Genomic DNA, 17,283 nt, shown 5'->3' with positions numbered 1-17,283 from the left:
GGCTCTGCCCCGGGGCTCGCTCCCCCCCCAGCCTTGTTTCCCAGTTCCCCCCCTTCCCCCAGTGCCGGTCGCTCTGGCTGGCATGTGCCACGGGTGGCTAGTGGGAGCGGCCGCGCCGTGGCCCCACGTGTGAGGCCGGAGGCAAGCGGAGCATCGCCCTGTGACGCGGGCACGTGTCCGTGCAGGGAGAAGCCGCCGCCGGGCTGTGAGTAGCCCCTGGATGGCCACGAATAGCCTGCAGAAGGCTGTGAGTAGCCGACAGAGGGTTGAGTAGCCCATGGAGGACTGTGAGTAGCCTATGGATGGCCATTAGTAGCCCATAGAAGGCTGTGAGCAGCCTGCAGAAGGCTGGGAGTAGCCCACAGAGGGCTGTAAGTAGTCCATGGAAGGCTGAGTAGCCCACAGAAAGCTCTGAGTAGCCCACAGAAAGCTCTGAGTAGCCCCTGGATGGCCATGAGTAGTCTGCAGAAGGCTGTGAGTAGCCCATAAAAGGCTGTGAATAGCCCACAGAGGGCTGTGAGTAGCCCCTGGATGGCCATGAATAGCCTGCAGAAGGCTGTGAGTAGCCCACAGAGGGCTGTGAGTAGCCCACGGAGGGCTGTGAGTAGCCCATGGAGGGCTGCTGCCCTCACCCTGCGCCAAGCCTGTGGCCCCTGCCCCGGCTACTCCCGGCCCGCCATGGGCTCCTCAGAGCCTTCTACACCCTGCTCTGAGCCACCACCGTTGCTGAGGAACCAGCTAATTAGTAGCTGCTACTAATTAGCCCGAGTCCTCCCTCCCCGGCCCAGCTGCGCCTTTGTTTTCCCCCGCACGAGGACGCGCAGCCCGTCATTAACCGGGTCCCCGGGGTCGGTATGTGAAGCACCCGCCGAGGCAGGTCCCGGCACGCGCCGCCTCTTCCAGCCGGGCCGGTACCGCCGGCTCTGGGGCACCCCCGAGCCACAGGGACACCCCGGGACAGGGGCCACCCCGGGCCCCCCCCGCCGCAGGGCACCCGTCCTCCAGCCCGGTGAAGGCCGGGAGGGAGGGGAGCGGCAGCCGCGGCGGCAGGAGTGGGGAGAAGCCCCCCGTGGCGTGGGCTGAGCCCCCCGGTGTGGGCCGAGCCCCCCCGGTGTGGGTTGAGACCCCCCCGGTGTGGGCCGAGCCGCCGAGGGGAGCCCCCAGGCTCTGGCTGCACCGTCCCCTCCGCCCCAGCAGCTTCTCTCCCCCCTCCCTCCCCCGGTACCCGCCCGGCGCCGCCGCGGTGACTCTTCGCCAGCTCCCGCCCGCCGGTGCCAACCACATCTGAGGGAGCAGCCGCCCCCCGCAGCACCGGGAGCCCCGCGGCCGCCGCGGGGTGGGTGCGGTGCCCAGAGGGGACCCACACCCGTGGGGTGACCCCTCCTCTGCGCGGAGCACCCCCAATACCAGCCTCACGGCTGGAGGCCACCCCCGTGCCCCGGTTCCTCCCCACCGCGTGCCCCGGTTTCCCCCCCGCCCCGGGAGCACCGTTCCAGCACCGGCAGCCGCCGTCCCGCCGCTTTATTGGGGTCAGCAGCGCAGCCCTCGTTGGCGCAGGTCAGCCCGCGCCGCCCTGATGTGCTCCTGCAGCTCCACGGCGGCCTCCTCGCAGTCGTTGAAGGTAGCCAAACGGTAGCCGACGGTAGCCAAGGAGTAGCAGCCAAAGGCCACCAGCAGGTAGATGGGCAGCGGCAGCAGGGCCTGCCGGTACGGTGCCGGTAGCCGCAGCCCCGGCAGTGTCAGTGCCAGCGCGGCCCAGGCCGAGCCCAGCAGGGCGAGTCCACAGAGCCACTGGCCCAGCTTGGTCATGGCGGCCTGCGGGGAGAGAGCGGGGCCGTGAGAGCCGCACCGGCCCGCGCCCCGCACCGATCCCCGCCGCCCCGCTCCAACCGGGCTGGGCTTCGCCCCTGCCGGAGCCTTCCGGTGCCTCCCGAACAGGGCCCGGCCCCCTCCGGTGCCTCCCGGTGCCTGCCAAAGAGGGTCCGAACCCCTTCGGTGCCTCCCGGGGCCTCCCGGGGCCTCGCGAACTGGGCCGGGCCCCCTCCGGTGACTCCCGAACAGGGCCCGACCCCCTCCGGTGCCTCCCGGTGCCTCCTGAACAAGGCCCGACCCCGAAACCGACACCGAACCCCTCCGGGCCTTCGCGATCCGGCCCCGGCTACCGGTTACCGGCCGCCCCCCGCCAACCTGGCTCGGTCCCGGACCCACCGCCCCTCTCCGCGCGTTGATGACGTCACAGCAGCGCGCCGCGCCGCGGGGGCTGCCGGGAGCTGTAGTGCGGCGCCGTGTCGCACTGCGCATGCGCGGGGCGGCGGGCTGAGGGCGCCCCCTGCGGGCTGGGCAGAACGTGGCGGGCGGGACCCCCCCACGGTGGGCCTGGCCGGGCCCCGGTACCGCGGGGAAGCGCCGGGCTTTGGCCGCCGCCGCAGGAAACATCTGGTTTCCTCCATGTCCGGCCGCGGCGGGGGAGTGGCGGGGGAGCCGCCTGTGCCAGCCCTCCCACGGCTGCCGGGGCCTCGGCCCTTCCCACGGCTCCCGGAGCAGCCCCGGTGCCCGGTGTCCGCCCCGTCACGGGGAGAGCACGGATGTGCCTTTGTCCCCCCGGCCAAGCGCGGCAGCCTCGGCCGTGCCAGCGCAGGGGTCTGGTGGCAGCTGGGGATGGAGCTCACCCCTCCGCGGCTCCCCGTCCCCATCACCCGCCGGAGCACCGAGGCACCGGGACCCCCCCGGCCCCCACCCCCGACACCGGGCCAAGCCCCTGCGGCACCGGAGCCTGCTCCGACCTGCCCGGCTCCCCGGGGATTCTCCTCCCTCGCAGGTCCAGGCAGAGGAGACGCCGTCAGCACATTTTCCCTGCGAGGCGGTGGGGGGGTTCGGCGACCGCATCCCCACCCCAACCGCGCTCTACCGGGATGCACCGAGCCCCGCACCGGTACCAACGGGGCAGGGAACCCACCCCGGGCCCACAGAGTGGTTTTGGTTGGGAAGGACCTTTAAGATCATCAAGTCCAACCCTTAACCCAGCTCTGCCAAGGCCACCACTAACCCATGGCCCTCAGCACCACATCTACACGGCTTTTAAATCCCCCCAGGGATGGGGACTCCACCACTGCCCTGGGCAGCCTGTGCCAGCGCTTGGCAACCCTTTGGGGAAGAAATTGTCCCTGATCTCCAACCTAAACCTCCCCTGGGGCAACTTGAGGACATTTCCTCTCCCCTCAGCCTCCTGTTCTCCAGGCTAAACCCCCCCAGGTCCCTCAGCCGCTCCCCATCACACTTGTGCTCCAGACCCTTCCCCAGCCCCGTTGCCCTTCTCTGGACTCGCTCCAGCACCTCAAGGTCTTTCTTGTCGTGAGGGGCCCAAAACTGCACCCAGGATTCGAGGTGCGGCCTCACCAGTGCCGAGTCCAGGGGGACCATCCCTGCCCTAGTCCTGCTGGCCACACTAGTGCTGACACAAGCCAGGCTGCTGGTGGCCTTCTTGGCCACCTGGGCACACTCTTGGCTCATATTCAGCTGCCATCGACCAACACCCCCAGGTCCTTTTCCAGCCACTCTTCCCCAGCCTGTAGCGGTGCGTGGGGTTGTTGTGCCCCAAGTGCAGGACCCGACACTTGGCCTTGTTGACCCTCACACAGTGGCCTCAGCCCAGTGATCCAGCCTGTCCAGACCCCTCTGCAGAGCCTCCTGCCCTCCAGCACATCAACGCTCCCACCCAGCTTGGTGTCATCTGCGAACTGACTGAGGGTGCACTCGATCCCCTCGTCCAGATCATCGATAAAGACATTGAACAGAACTGGTCCCAGTACTGAGCCCTGGGGAAGGAACCAAACCTGCAGCAGCTGTGGACAAGAAGCTACAAAGAAATGGGTTTATTGGGGGGGGGGGCTGAGAGCCCCGATCCGGGCTCGTGAGGAGGGGGCTGCCCCAGGGAAGGGGCTGGCGGGACGTCAATTCCTCTTCCTGCCTTTGCCGACGGCTTTGGCGGGCGCAGCGACGGGCGCTGCCGACTGGTAAAGGGTGGAGGAGATCTTGTTGATGTAGTAGAGGCCGACCATGGAGAAGATGAGGCTGTGAGGAAGGAGGAGAAGAGGCCGCTCAGCTGCTGGCAGGCAGGGAGACGCCGTGGCCGAACCGACACCTTCCCCGGCAATGTGGTTGCCCTGCCCGGTGCCCCATTCCCCTCCCGGTGCCCCGTTCCCCTCCCAACGGCAAACACGCGCCGTTAGGATCCCCGGTAGCAACGGCAGCAGGTTCTGGACTTACCAAGTGGTCACGCAGACACGGTGAATGAGGCCAGAGGCGAAGAGAGCCAGCAAGAGGCAGGTGAGGACTGCGGGGGTGATACCAGACGGGTTAGTAAGAGGAGGCCTCAGAGTCGGCCCCAAAAGGCCCCGCTTTGTGTAACCTTTAGACAGACCCGATTTTTCTTTCAGTAATTTTCCTTTCAGCTAAAATAAAGTTCTGTCTGTCACTGACTCTTGCTTGCTTAGTCTTAGAGAATCCAAGGTCTCTGTTAAATTCCTCACTAATTACAAAGAAGGGCCAGAGAAAGATAAGCAAGACTGTGAACAACATCTTTGTAGTGTCTTAAATGACTTGATTCACAGCTGGTGCCGGGAGTAGAGACAAATCCTGTAAGAACCAGAACAGGATCTTCTCCTTGGAGCCACCTGCGTGTGTCAACAGAAAGGCCTCGACCACGCTGGCACAGGAGCGGGGTCATAGAGCAGAACTATCACAGAATCCCAGACTGGTTTGGGTTGGAAGGGACCTTAAAGCCCACCCAGTCCCCACCCCCCCGCCACGGGCAGGGACACCTTCCACCAGACCAGGTTGCTCCAAGCCCCATCCAACCTGCCCTTGAACCCTGCCAGGGAGGGGGCAGCCACAGCTGCTCTGGGCAACCTGGGCCAGGGTCTCACCACCCTCACAGCAAAGAATTTCTTCCTCACATCTCATCTCAATCTCCCCTCTTTCGGTTTAAAAATGTTCCCCCTCGTCCTGTCACTCCACGCCCTTGGCAAAAGCCCCTCTCCAGCTTTCCTGTAGCCCCTTCAGGTGCTGGAAGGTGCTAGAAGGTCTCCCCGGAGCCTTCTCTTCTCCAGGCTGAACAGCCCCAGCTCTCCCAGCCTGTCTCCAGAGCAGAGGGGCTCCAGCCCTCGCATCATCTCCGTGGCCTCCTCTGGACTCGCTCCACCAGCTCCGTGTCCTTCTGCTGTTGGGGCCCCAGAGCTGGACGCAGCACTGCAGGGGGGGTCTCAGGAGAGCGGAGCAGAGGGGCAGAATCCCCTCCCTCGCCCTGCTGGCCACGCTGCTGGGGATGCAGCCCAGGACACGGGTGGCTTTGGGCTGCCAGCGCACGTTGCCGGCTCATGGTGAGCTTCTCGTCACCCATCACCCCAAGTCCTTCTCCTCAGGGCTGCTCTCACTCCATTCTCCTCCCAGCCTGGATTTGTGCTTGGGATCGCCCCGACCCACGGGCAGGACTATGGGGGGATTACGAGCACCAGAGATCACCAAAGACCCCTCCCCAATTTAGCACGCATGTGCAAACCTATGCATAAGGTTTCTTGGAACAGATGGGCTTTTCCTCAGGAATTGTATGAATATTCATTTATCTATAATGCATATAACGAGCGTGATTTTGTGCCTCAGCACGCATGCCAGGAGGAGAGATCCCCCACGCACCCAGCGCTGCAGTAAACTATCATTTCGTTTGGGGAGTTTTCTTGGTTACTATTTTCTGGTAACAGGGGGACAAAAAAATAAACGAGGAGAAAAGATGCGGCCCCGACACGTCAGCCCACGGCACGTGTGTCCCCCCCCAGTCCCTGCAGCACTTACTCTCCGGGAATATCTTGGCCTGGAAGCCTTTACCGAAGACGAGGTTCTCCAGGTTGTTGAAGGCCTGGTTCAAGGGTTAAGGGACAGAGAACAGCGGGGCTCAGGACCCCCCAGCCCCGCTCCCCGCGGCCCCCCCGAAGGATACGGTGAGGGAGCAGAGGAAGAGCGCGGAGCCCAGCAGCCCGCCCTGGATGGTCAGCCACTCGGTGGAGGCCAGCTGCCGGCTGTACATCTGCATCCCGGCGAAGAGCAGCAGCGACAGCAGCGAGGAGAGCGCCAAGGAGGTGCCCGTGCCTACGGCTGGGGCAGCGGCGCCGCCTCAGCGAGCCCACCGGGGCCACGGCGGCAGGGACCGCGGGGCCACGGGCGCCTCATGGGCCCGGGCCTTCCCGCAGCCCTCCGGGGCCCAGGCCACCCTCCCCGGAGCCCAGGCCGCCCCCCCAGGCCCGAGCCTTCCCGCAGCCCCCCCAGGCCCCGTCCCGTCCCCCGTTACCCATGATGCCCCGCGGCGTCGCCCCCGGCCCAGGCCCGTCCCGGTGCCGCCGTTCTGCGCAGGCGCACTGAGGGGACACGACAGCCAGGCCCTTGGGGGCCGCAGTGCGCATGCGCGGGAGCCCCGCCCCTCCCCGCGGGCACGGCGTTACCGGCGGGCTCGGGCGCCCCCTGGCGGTCGGGCGCGGCGCTGCAGGCCCCGCCGGTTTGAGCGCCCCCCAGCGGCGGGGAGAGGCTCAGCGGGAGGCACCGGGAGACCCCCCGCTCCCCCTCCCCAGCCCCGGCCCCGGTGCCCCGCTCAGCCCGCCCGGGCTCCACCCCAGGCGCCGCTCCCCGAGCCACGCTGCCGTCCCACCGGGCCCGGCGTGGGGGGACCTGGGGTGCGGCGGGAGCCTCCCGGTGCCGCCCCCCCACAGCCGCCCCCCGCCGCCCGCCCCCCGCCGCCGCCACCGGGGCGGGTCCCACCGAGCATGCGCGCCGCCGCCCCCCGCCCTCTCCCCGGCTCCGCCGCTCCCTGCAACACACCGGGGCATCCGCCGCCGCTGGGACCGGCACCGCGAGCGGGCGCGGAGCCATGGCCGAAGGCGAGGACCTGCAGACCTTTACCTCCATCATGGACGCGCTCGTCCGCATCAGCGTGAGCACCGGCGGCGGCGGCGAAGGGCGGGGGGGGGAGCACGGCGGGGCGGCCGGGCAGGGCCGGGCGCTCCCCCGGTACCGGGGTCGCCATGGCAACGCGGCGGGGCCCGATGGCGGGGGCGGGCGGGATGGCGGGGGGTGCCCTTGAGGGCCCCACAGGCCGCGGCGAGGCCTCGGACCCGCGGCCCGACCGACCGGGCCTGGGGCTACCGGGGGGGGGATCCCCGGGGACGGCTGGTACCGACCCGCACCGAGCCACCGCCGGCGCCGGGAGCACCGGGAGCTGCTGCACCCCCGTGGGCAGGGGCCCTGGTCCCCATCCTGGTCCTGACCCTGATCCTGGTGCTCATCGTGGTGCTGGTCCTGGCGCTCGTCCCAGTGCCAGTCCCGATCCCAATCCCAGTCCTAGTCCCCAGCCTGGTGCTGGTCCCAGTGCTGGTCCTGATCCTGGCCCTGGTGCTGGTCCCAGGCCTGATCCTGATCCTGGCCCTGGTGCTGGCCTCAGCCCCAATCCCCATCCCAGTTGTAGCCCTGGTCCTCATCCTGGTGCTGGTCCCAGTGCTGGTCCTGATCCTGGCCCTGCTGCTGGTCCTAGGCCTGATCCTGATCCCAGTGCTGGTCCAGGCCCTGCTGCTGACCCTGGCCCTGGTTGTGTTCCCAGCTCTGATCCAGTCCCCGTCCGCAGTCCCATCTCTGTACCCAGTCCCGTCCCCATCCCTAGTCCCATCCCTGGCCCCGTCCCCGGTCCCCATGATGGCCCCAGTCCCATCCTCAGTCCCCGTGGTGGCCTCGGTCCCCATGGTGGCCCTGGTCCCATCCTTGGTCCCCATGGTGGCCCTGGTCTCTGTGGTGGCCCCAGGCCTGTCCCCAGTCCCCATGGTGACCCCGGTCCCAATGATGTCCCTGTGCCCATTCCCAGTCCCCATGGTGTCCCTGTGCCCATTCCCAGTCCCCATGGTGGCCCCGGTTCCCATAGTGGTCCTGGTCCTGTCCCTGGTCCCCATGGTGGCCTCAGTCCCATCCCTGGTCCCCTTGGTGGCCCTAGTCCTGGTCCCAGTCCCCATGGTGGCCTCGGTACCCATGGTGGCCCTGGTCCCATTCCCAGTCCCCACGGTGTCCCCAGTCCCATCCCTGGTCCCTGTGATGGCCCCAGTCCAGTTCTCGGTCCCCATGGTGTCCCCAGTCCCGTTCCCAGTCCCCATGGTGTCCCCAGTCCCCGTGGTGTCCCCAGTCCCATCCCTGGTCCCCGTGATGGCCCTGGTCCCATCCCCGGTCCCCATGGTGGCCCCAGTCCCGTTCCCAGTCCCCATGGTGGCCTCAGTCCCATCCCTGGTCCCCGTGATGGCCCTGGTCCCATCCCCGGTCCCCATGGTGGCCCCAGTCCCGTTCCCAGTCCCCATGGTGGCCTCAGTCCTGTCCCTGGTCCCCATGGTGGCCCTGTGCCTGTCCCCAGTCCCCGTGGTGGCCCCAGTCCCGTTCCCAGTCCCCACGGTGTCCCCAGTCCCGCCGGCGGCAGGTGACGCTCCCCACTCTCTCCCCAGACCAGCATGAAGAACATGGAGCGGGAGCTGGTGTGCCCGGTGTGCAAGGAGATGTACAAGCAGCCGCTGGCGCTGCCCTGCGCCCACAACGTCTGCCACGTCTGCGCCGGCGACGTCCTCCTGCAGCACGGCTACCTCTGCTGCGACCCCACCTCCGAGCCCTCCTCGCCCGCCGCCACCCCGGCCACCCGCAGCCCCCGCCTGGGCCGCCGAGCCGTCCCCAAGCCCGACCGCCTCGATCGCCTCCTAAAGTCAGGTGGGACGAGCGGAGGGGACGGTGGCCCGAGTGGTTGTGGGGTGCTGAGCCCCACCTGACGTCCTCCCCGTGTCCCTCCCGCAGGTTTCGGCACCTACCCGGGGCGCAAACGCGGCACCGTGCACCCTCAGACCGTCACCTTCCCTTGCCCCGCTTGCCAACGGGACGTCGACCTTGGCGAACGGGGCTTGGGCGGCCTCTTCCGTAACTTAACCTTGGAGCGGGTGGTGGAACGGTACCGCCAGACCATCAACATCAGCGCCGCCATCATGTGCCAGTTCTGCAAACCCCCGCAGCTGGAGGCCACCAAGGGCTGCACCGAGTGCAAGTCGAGCTTCTGCAACGAGTGCTTCAAGCTCTACCACCCTTGGGGCACCCAGAAAGCTCAACACGAGCCCACGCCCCCCACCCTCACCTTCCGCCCCAAGGTATGACCCCCCCCCAGTTGGGTTCTTCCATCTCCACTTGGGTGCTGGGATGAGGGGACACCATGGACATGGGGGACACGGAGCCCCGATGAGGTCCCCTTGCTTCAAGCTCTTCCACCCTCACCCTTGGGGCACCCAAAAAGCTCAACACGAGCCTACACCCCCCACCCTCACCTTCCGCCCCAAGGTATGACCCCACCCCAGTTGCGTTCTTCCATCTCCACTTGGGTGCTGGGATGAGGGGACACCATGGATGGGGGGACACGGACCCTCGCTGAGGTCCCCTTGCTTCAAGCTCTGCCACCCTTGGGGCACCCATAAAGCCCAACATGAACCCACGCCTCCCACCCTCACCTTCCGCCCCAAGGTATGACCCCACCCCAGTTGGGTTCCTCCATCTCCACTTGGGTGCTGGGATGAGGGGACACCACGGAGAGGGGGACACAGAGCCCTGATGAGGCTCCCTTGTCCCCCCACGCAGGGGTTGATGTGCCCAGAGCACAAGGAGGAGGTGACGCACTACTGCAAGACGTGCCAGCGGCTGGTGTGCCAGCTCTGCCGCGTGCGCCGCGTTCATACCAGCCATAAGGTCACGCCGGTGCTCAGCGCTTACCAGGCTCTCAGGGTAAAGACCCGCTGACGCCGCGCTGGGGACACGGTGGCGAGGATTTTGGGGTGGGGAGGGGACACCAGTGGAGCTATGGCACGGATGAGGGCCAAGAAAGATGTTGAGGTGTTGGAACGAGTGCAGAGGAGGGCGACCAAGCTGGTGAAGGGTCTGGAGGGTCTGACCTCCAAGGAACGGCTGAGGGAGCTGGGGGGGTTTAGCCTGGAGAAGAGGCGGCTCAGAGGTGACCTTAGTGCAGTCTACAACTACCTGAAGGGAGGTTGTAGTGGAGTGGGAGTCGGCCTCTTCTCCCAGGCAACCAGCGATAGGACAAGAGGACACAGCCTCAAGCTTAGCCAGGGGAGGGTCAGGTTGGACATTAGGAAGCATTTCTTCTCAGCAAGGGTCATTAGCCATTGGAAGGGGCTGCCCAGGGAGGTGGTGGAGTCACCATCTCTGGAGGGGTTCAAGAAAAGACTGGACATGGCCCTTAGTGCCCTGGTCTAGTTGCCATGGTGGTGTCAGGGCAATGGTTGGACTTGATGAGCCCAGAGGGCTCTTCCAAACTCATTGATTTTGTGATCTCATCTCCTCTCCTCCTCGCAGGAGAAGCTCACCAAGAGCCTCGCCTACATCCTGAGCAGCCAGGACACGGTGCAGACCCAGATCGCCGAGCTGGAGGAGACGGTGAAGCACACGGAGGTGAGCGCGGGGCTGTCCCCAAGCGGGGGGTGGCACCGCCCCGCGGGTCCCCTCCCCGTCCCGCGCTGACCGCGCCGCGCTCGGCAGGCGAACGGCTCGCGGGCCAAGGAGGAGGTGTGCCAGCTGATCCAGGGGCTGTGCGCCGTGCTGGAGGAGAAGCGGGCGGCCTTGGTGCGCGCCGTCGAGGAGTGCCAGCGGGAGCGGCTGGCCAGCCTCCGCGCCCAGATCCAGGAGCACCAAACCCTGCTGGAAAATTCGGGGATGGTGGGTTACGCTCAGGAGGTGCTCAAGGAGACCGACCACCCCTGCTTCGTCCAGGCCGCCAAGCAGCTGCACAACAGGTACCGGCAGCCTCAGCACCCTCCGGTGCCCGGGAGGCGGTTGGCACGTGCCACCCCGACGTCCCCCCGTTCTCTCTCGTGTGCCGTAGGATCCTCAGGGCCACCGACTCGCTGCAGAGCTTCCGTCCCGCCGCCACCGCCTCCTTCAGCCATTTCCAGCTGGACGTCAGCCGGGAGCTGAAGCTTCTCACCGACCTGGCCTTCATCCGAGGTAACGGCAGCGCCGCACGGGCACCGGCTGTGCCCCGCACGGAGGCACAACCCTTCCGGGCTCCTCGGAACCGGAGCTCAGCCGCAACCACGGCGGTCCCCCCCCCGCTTCCCCGTCAGGGATGGCCCCAACACCCCCCCCAAACCCCGTCCTCGCCCCTGCCCAGGCAGGGTTGGCGGTGCCAGGTGAGGGCAGGAGGAGCGGCGGAGGGTGAGTACGGAGCGGAGGGTGCCGCGCCGCAGGGCAGGAGCCGCGGGGCCCTGCCGGACCCGCCGGCCGCTTTCAGACCAGCTTCTACCTCTCTTTGTTTGTAGGCTGCGGCCGCTGCCGAGGCGTCACCGAAGTAACCGAGGCAAGTCCCATCCCTGCCCCGGAGCCCCCCGCTCTCTCTGTCCCATCCCACCCGCCCGCCCCCCTCCGCCGCCATCCTCCATCCCCGCCCCGCTCCTCCTGCCCTCCGTCCTCCTCGCCCCATTTCCGTCCCCTTCGTGCCCCATTTCCGTCCCCTCGCCCCATTTTTGTCCCACTCTCACCCCACTTCCATCCCCCTCTCGCCCCACTCTTTGCCCCATTTCTGTCCTCCTCTCACTTCATTTCTGTCCCCTTCGCGCCCCATTTTTGTCCCACTCTCGCCCTATTTCCATCCCCTTTGTCGCCCCATTTCTGTCCCCTCCTCGCCCCATTTCCATCCTCTTCATCACCCCATTTCTGTCCCCCTCTTCACCCTATTTCCACCCCCTCTACACCATTTCCATCCCCCTCCTGCCCCGCTTCCATCCCCTCTCACCCCATTTCCATCCCCCTCATTTCCCTCCCCCTCCCCACCCCATTTCCCTTCCCCTCTCACCCCACTTCCATCCCCCACCCCATTTCCCTCCCCCTCTCACCCCACTTCCATCCCCCCCACCCCATTTCCCTCCTCCTCCTGCCCCATTTCCCTCCCCCTCTCACCCATTTCCATCCCCTCTCACCCATTTCCACCCCCCACCCCATTTCCCTCCCCCTCTCACCCATTTCCATCCCCTCTCACCCATTTCCACCCCCCACCCCATTTCCCTCCCCCTCTCACCCCACTTCCCTCCCCCACCCCATTTCCCTCCCCCTCTCACCCATTTCCATCCCCTCTCACCCATTTCCACCCCCCACCCCATTTCCCTCCCCCTCTCACCCCACTTCCCTCCCCCACCCCATTTCCCTCCCCTCTCACCCCATTTCCCTCCCCCTCTCACCCATTTCCCTCCCCCTCTCACCCATTTCCATCCCCCACCCCATTTCCCCCCCCTCTCGCCCTACTTCCCCCCGCCATCTCTCCGCCCTTCCTTCCCACCCTGCCACCATCTTCCCACCCCCATCCCATCTCCTCCTCCTCCTCCTCCCTCCATCCTCTCTCTCTCTCTCTCTCTCTCTCCTCCCTCTCCCCCACTTGCACTCAAGCCTCTCTGCTCCCCCCAGAGCCCCACAGCAGCGACTCCTCTGTCTCCCCGACTCTCCTCTGGTTACCTACACACGATCTCTCCGCAGTCCAATCCCCCCTTTAGACTCCTTCTGGTTGTACGTCCGTGCGTCCGTCCGGATTATCCCTTCCCCTCCGGCTGCCTCCCTGCCCGCCGCCGTGGCGGGGACGCTGCCTGATACCTGCCGATACCCTCTTCCCCCCCGCCCCCCCTCCAACCCCGCAGCGCCCGAGGCTCCCGTCATCGACACTCAACGCACCTACGCCTACGACCAGATCTTCTTGTGCTGGCGCTTACCGCAGCACTCGCCGCCCGCTTGGCACTACACGGTGGAGTACCGCAAGACGGACGCCAAGGCCAAGGGGTTGAAGCTGTGGCAGCGGCGGGAGGAGGTACGAGGCACCAGCACCCTCGTGGAGTACCTGGAGACCGACAGCGTCTACGTGCTGCGGGTCAAAGGCTGTAACAAGGCGGGATTCGGGGAGTACAGCGAGGATATCTACCTCCACACGCCGCCCGCCCCAGGTGAGCTGGGCACGAGCCAGCGGTGTGCCCAGGTGGCCAAGGTGGCCAGTGGCATCCTGGCCTCTATCAGGAATAGTGTAGCCAGCCGGTCTGGGGAAGTGATCATCCCTCTGTACTCGGCACTGGTGAGGCCGCACCTTGAATCCTGTGTCCAGTTCTGGGCCCCGCACTTCAAGAGAGATGTTGAGGTGTTGGAGCGAGTGCAGAGGAGGGCGACCAAGGTGGGGAAGGATCTGGAGGGTCTGATCACCGAGGAACGGCTGAGGGAGCTGGGGGTGTTTAGCCTGGAGAAGAGGAGGCTCAGAGGTGACCTTATTGCAGTCTACAACTACCTGAAGGGAGGTTGTAGCAGAGTGGGAGTCGGCCTCTTCTCTCAGGCAACCAGCAATAGGACAAGAGGACACAGCCTCAAGCTTGGCCAGGGGAGGGTCAGGTTGGACATCAGGAAGCATTTCTTCTCAGCAAGGGTCATTAGCCATTGGAAGGGGCTGCCCAGGGAGGTGGTGGAGTCACCATCTCTGGAGGGGTTTAAGACAAGACCGGACATGGCCCTTAGTGCCCTGGTCTAGTTGCCATGGTGGTGTCAGGGCAACGGTTGGACTCGATGATCCCAGAGGGCTCTTCCAACCTATTGATTCTGGGGTTCTGTGAGGGGTGCCGGGGGGCTCAGAGCACCGACGTGGAGCACTGCGCTGGTTGCTCACACCTTCCTCCTCCTTGCAGTCCTCAATTTCTTCCTGGACAACCGTTGGGGCTTCAACCGGGACCGGTTGGCCATCAGCAAGGACCAACGTGCCGTACGCAGCGTCCCCGGCGTCCCCATGCTCTTCGCCGCCGAGCGTTTGATGACCAGTTGTCACCTTTCTATCGACTTGGTCATCGGCGACGTGGCCATCACGCAAGGCAAGAGCTACTGGGCTTGTTGCGTGGATCCCAGTTCCTACCTGGTGAAGGTGGGCGTGGGCTTGGAGAGCAAACTCCAGGAGTGGTTCCAGGTGCCGCAGGACGTGGTGAGCCCCAGGTGAGCGGGGGCCGGGGGTTCGGTGGGTGCTGGGGGGGTTCCTGCCACCACGCCGGCCACCGCGTCCCTCATGTGTTCGGACTCATCTTCCACAGGTACGACCCCGACAGCGGCCACGACAGCGGCGCCGAGGACACGACGGTGGAGGCGCCGCCTCCCTACGCCTTCCTCACCATCGGCATGGGCAAGATCCTGCTCTCGCACGGCTCGGCGCTCACCTCCCGCGATCCCAACGGCTGCACCGTGCCCTTGCCCCCGCGCATCGGCGTCTGCCTGGACTACGAGCAAGGCAAAGTGAGCTTCTACGACGCCGTTTCCTTCCGGGAGCTCTGGGAATGCGGCGTGGACTGCTCGGGGCCCGTCTGTCCCGCCTTCTGCTTCATCGGAGGAGGTGCCCTGCACCTCCAGGAGCTCGTGGCCACCAAACAGGAGCGGAAAGTGACCATCGGGGGCTTCGCCAAGCTGGATTGAGCCCGTGCTTGCCGTGCCACCCTGCCCCAATTGCCCGGCGAGCTCCAGGGGTCTTGGCGGGGGGGGGACAGGGGTGAGCAGAGCACAGCGAGGACGACCCCGGTGCTGCCCAGGCGTTTGTGTGGTGGGATGGGGGTTGGGGACATGGGGACAGCTCTGCCGTCCCCTCCCCATCCCTCCTGCCCCTCGCCTCGGCTCAAGGCTGCGGGCAGGGCTCAGCCCTAGAGATGAACCAGGGAGGGGGGTGGTGAGCGGGATGTGGGGCACTGCGGGGACATGGGGGGGGGGTGGCAGGTGGCAGCGGGGGTGACAATGGCGGGGAGGGGAGCGGCTGGGGTGGGGGATTTGGGGACAGAGAGGGCAGGGGGAGGCTGGGCTGGGGCGAGGTGGGACGGTTTGTTTTCGAAATGGCTCAATTTCAACGCGGCTCACGCGGGCGGGCGCAGCCGCCACCGGGTCCCTGCCGCGGGCTGGGGGACCTCGGTGTCCCCCACCCCCTCCCTGGCACCGCGGAGCGCCACTGGCCGCTCTGCCCCGTGCCCACGGGAGCCCACGCGTGCTCGGCCAGCCCTACCCTGCACGTGCTCCGGAGGGACGCGCTCGGTCCCCGTCACACTGCGGGGTTGGGATCCGACCCGGCGCCGCGTGGGGCCACCGTCACCATCGTGGGGCCACCGTCGCCATCGCGGGGACCCCGTGCCGGCGGCCCCGCGCCGGGATCGCTCCGAGCTGCTGTAATTTCTCCCGGGTTCTGTTACGATTTGCTGTATTTTCATGGTTTCCTACAATAAATTGCGATGCCGGATTCCTCCAGAGCGCCGGCGCTGGGTGCCATGGGGTGCTGGCCGCTCCCCGGGGTGCGGCACCCATCGGTGGGGCCATGGGGCCAGGCTGGCCTCTGGCCGTGGGGCTGGGCTGGCCTCGGGCCGTGGCTGGCGGGGGCCAGTCCTGCCCCGGGGCTGACGTGTCCAGTCCCTGCCTGGCCACGTGTCCCGGGGTATCGGGGTGCCCCTGGACCCCTATAGCATTAGGGGGAGGGTCCCATGGGTGGCTGGTCCAGCCCAGGGGGCTGCTGGGTGCTGGGGCGTCCTCGTGGGGTGGGTAACAGGGGCTGGACCCCCGACTTGGGTACCCACATCCCATGGGGCAGGTGGAGGAGCCACATATGGGGCTGGGCCCCCTCACCAGGCTGGACCACCAGCCCCCTCTGTTCGGGGCTAGTGGGGCTGCGGTGGCTGAGCCGAGCTTGGGGACCACCAGGCTGGGCTCAGGGACCACCAGCCCAGGCTTGGGGACCACCAGCCCCCTCTGTTTGGGCCCCTGGGGCTGCGGTGGCCGAGATGGGCTTGGGGACCGCCAGGCTGGGCTTGGGGACTGCTGGGCTTGGGGACCACCAGCCCCCTCTGTTTGGGGCTAGTGGGGCTGTGGTGGCCAAGCTGGGCTTGGGGACCACCGGGCTGGGCTCAGGGACCACTGGCCACCTCTGTTTGGGACTAGTGGGGCTGTGGTGGCCAAGATGGGCTTGGGGACCACCGGGCTGGGCTCAGGGACCACCAGGCTGGGCTCGGGGACCACTGGCCACCTCTGTTTGGGCTCGTGGGGCTGCGGTGGCCAGGCCACATTGGCTGCGAACAAGCGGCTCTTTGTAGGGCCCAGCCCCGGCGCCCGTTTCGGTTCCTGGAGCCCTGCCCAGGGCGGGGGGGGCACACACAGCCCTGCCCAGCCCCACGCCGGGGTTCACCCCCCCAGCCCCTCACGTGCCCCCCGACACCCCCCGGCACACCTCGGGGTCCCCGGGCAGCCACGTCCCCCACCTGGCGCCCACGTGCCGCGGTCGAGGCGCCCACCGGCCGCCCGGGCCTGCTCCCGGCGCAGCGCCTGGCCCCGGGCCCGAGCTCACCCGGGGTTTCTCTGGGGCACGGCCGTTTCCTTGTTTTCCTTCGGCCTTTTATATTTTTGCCAGCGGTTGCCAAAAAAAAATCCCGCCCGGCCCGGCCCCAACCGCAGCCCCGGGGGCCACCCCCAGCCCAGGGCACCGCCGGCCCGAGGGCTCCTGCCCCGGCACGTCCCGGCACAGCCCTGTGCCACGCAGGCCAGGCCCTGCTGCAGTGTGGGCCCCACTGGGGACACCCCAGAGCCCCTCGTGGTGTCCCACAGCCCCTCAGTGTGTCCCACAGCCCCTCGGCGTGACCCCCAGCCCCGCCGTGCTCCCTGACAGCCCCCAAAGCCATTTTGGGGCTGACTCGGGGTTTGGGGGACCAGGAGGGAAGCGGGACCGTGTCACGGTCGCATGTCCAACCCTCACCACGCTCACCCCCCAGCTCGCTGGGCCCGTTGTCACCTTTCGGTTCCACTTGCGCAGACACGGGGACAACTGGTTACGTCCAATGAGACACGTCTGCTCACTGAGATGGAAACCGAGAGTGCGGGTGGGGTGTGAGCAAAGAGGGACAGCGTCAAGGGACGACAAGGTCACACCTTGGGGGGGGACGGGGACACCCAGGTGACAGTAGGTACAATGACAAACAACCCCAGCACGGACACCAGGTCTACCCAGCACGAGAAATGAGAGCGGCCCCGAAACCGGGGTCACCGGGGGGGGTGACGGCCACGCGGGGGATGTCTGAGTGGCCACACTGGGGATGTCCCAACAGCCACAGAGCCAAAAGGGGTGGCACTGCCCCACGGGAGGCACCCGGCGCGCTGGGAAAGCCCCTGGGGCATCACGGTGTGCCGGGGCTCACCGCA

General features: G+C 67.0%; 3 protein-coding genes across 5 annotated transcripts; 1 reads left to right on the top strand and 2 right to left on the bottom strand.

The window, feature by feature from the left end:
• Positions 1-1,506: 1,506 nt before the first annotated feature.
• DPM3 (dolichyl-phosphate mannosyltransferase subunit 3, regulatory) lies at positions 1,507-2,267 on the bottom strand. 2 transcript variants are annotated; one of them, XM_068415069.1, is made up of 2 exons: positions 2,209-2,267; positions 1,507-1,815 (listed from the first exon to the last, which is right to left on the bottom strand). In XM_068415069.1, exon 2 carries the CDS (start codon positions 1,807-1,809, stop codon positions 1,531-1,533), a length of 279 nt encoding a protein of 92 aa, XP_068271170.1. In that variant the 5' UTR covers positions 1,810-1,815; positions 2,209-2,267; the 3' UTR covers positions 1,507-1,530. The 2 variants fall into 2 exon arrangements, with proteins under 2 accessions (XP_068271170.1, XP_068271169.1); XM_068415068.1 differs by having other exon boundaries at positions 2,188-2,249.
• A 1,590-nt stretch (positions 2,268-3,857) lies between these two features.
• Positions 3,858-6,431, bottom strand: KRTCAP2 (keratinocyte associated protein 2). The gene is made up of 5 exons (XM_068414866.1): positions 6,341-6,431; positions 5,993-6,147; positions 5,848-5,911; positions 4,267-4,333; positions 3,858-4,071 (listed from the first exon to the last, which is right to left on the bottom strand). Exons 1-5 carry the CDS (start codon positions 6,342-6,344, stop codon positions 3,951-3,953), a joined length of 411 nt encoding a protein of 136 aa, XP_068270967.1. The 5' UTR covers positions 6,345-6,431; the 3' UTR covers positions 3,858-3,950.
• Positions 6,432-6,842: 411 nt separating this feature from the next.
• On the top strand, positions 6,843-14,765 carry TRIM46 (tripartite motif containing 46). 2 transcript variants are annotated; one of them, XM_068414647.1, is made up of 10 exons: positions 6,843-6,976; positions 8,520-8,775; positions 8,860-9,203; positions 9,685-9,828; positions 10,417-10,512; positions 10,600-10,853; positions 10,943-11,064; positions 12,744-13,043; positions 13,767-14,064; positions 14,160-14,765. In XM_068414647.1, exons 1-10 carry the CDS (start codon positions 6,914-6,916, stop codon positions 14,533-14,535), a joined length of 2,253 nt encoding a protein of 750 aa, XP_068270748.1. In that variant the 5' UTR covers positions 6,843-6,913; the 3' UTR covers positions 14,536-14,765. The 2 variants fall into 2 exon arrangements, with proteins under 2 accessions (XP_068270748.1, XP_068270749.1); XM_068414648.1 differs by lacking the exon at positions 13,767-14,064 and having other exon boundaries at positions 14,160-14,462.
• The last annotated feature ends 2,518 nt before the right edge of the window (positions 14,766-17,283 follow it).

This window comes from Nyctibius grandis, chromosome 17 (assembly GCF_013368605.1).
Source record: "Nyctibius grandis isolate bNycGra1 chromosome 17, bNycGra1.pri, whole genome shotgun sequence".
In the NCBI taxonomy this organism is placed as follows: domain Eukaryota; kingdom Metazoa; phylum Chordata; class Aves; order Nyctibiiformes; family Nyctibiidae; genus Nyctibius; species Nyctibius grandis.
This window is presented reverse-complemented; position numbering and strand designations above follow the sequence as displayed.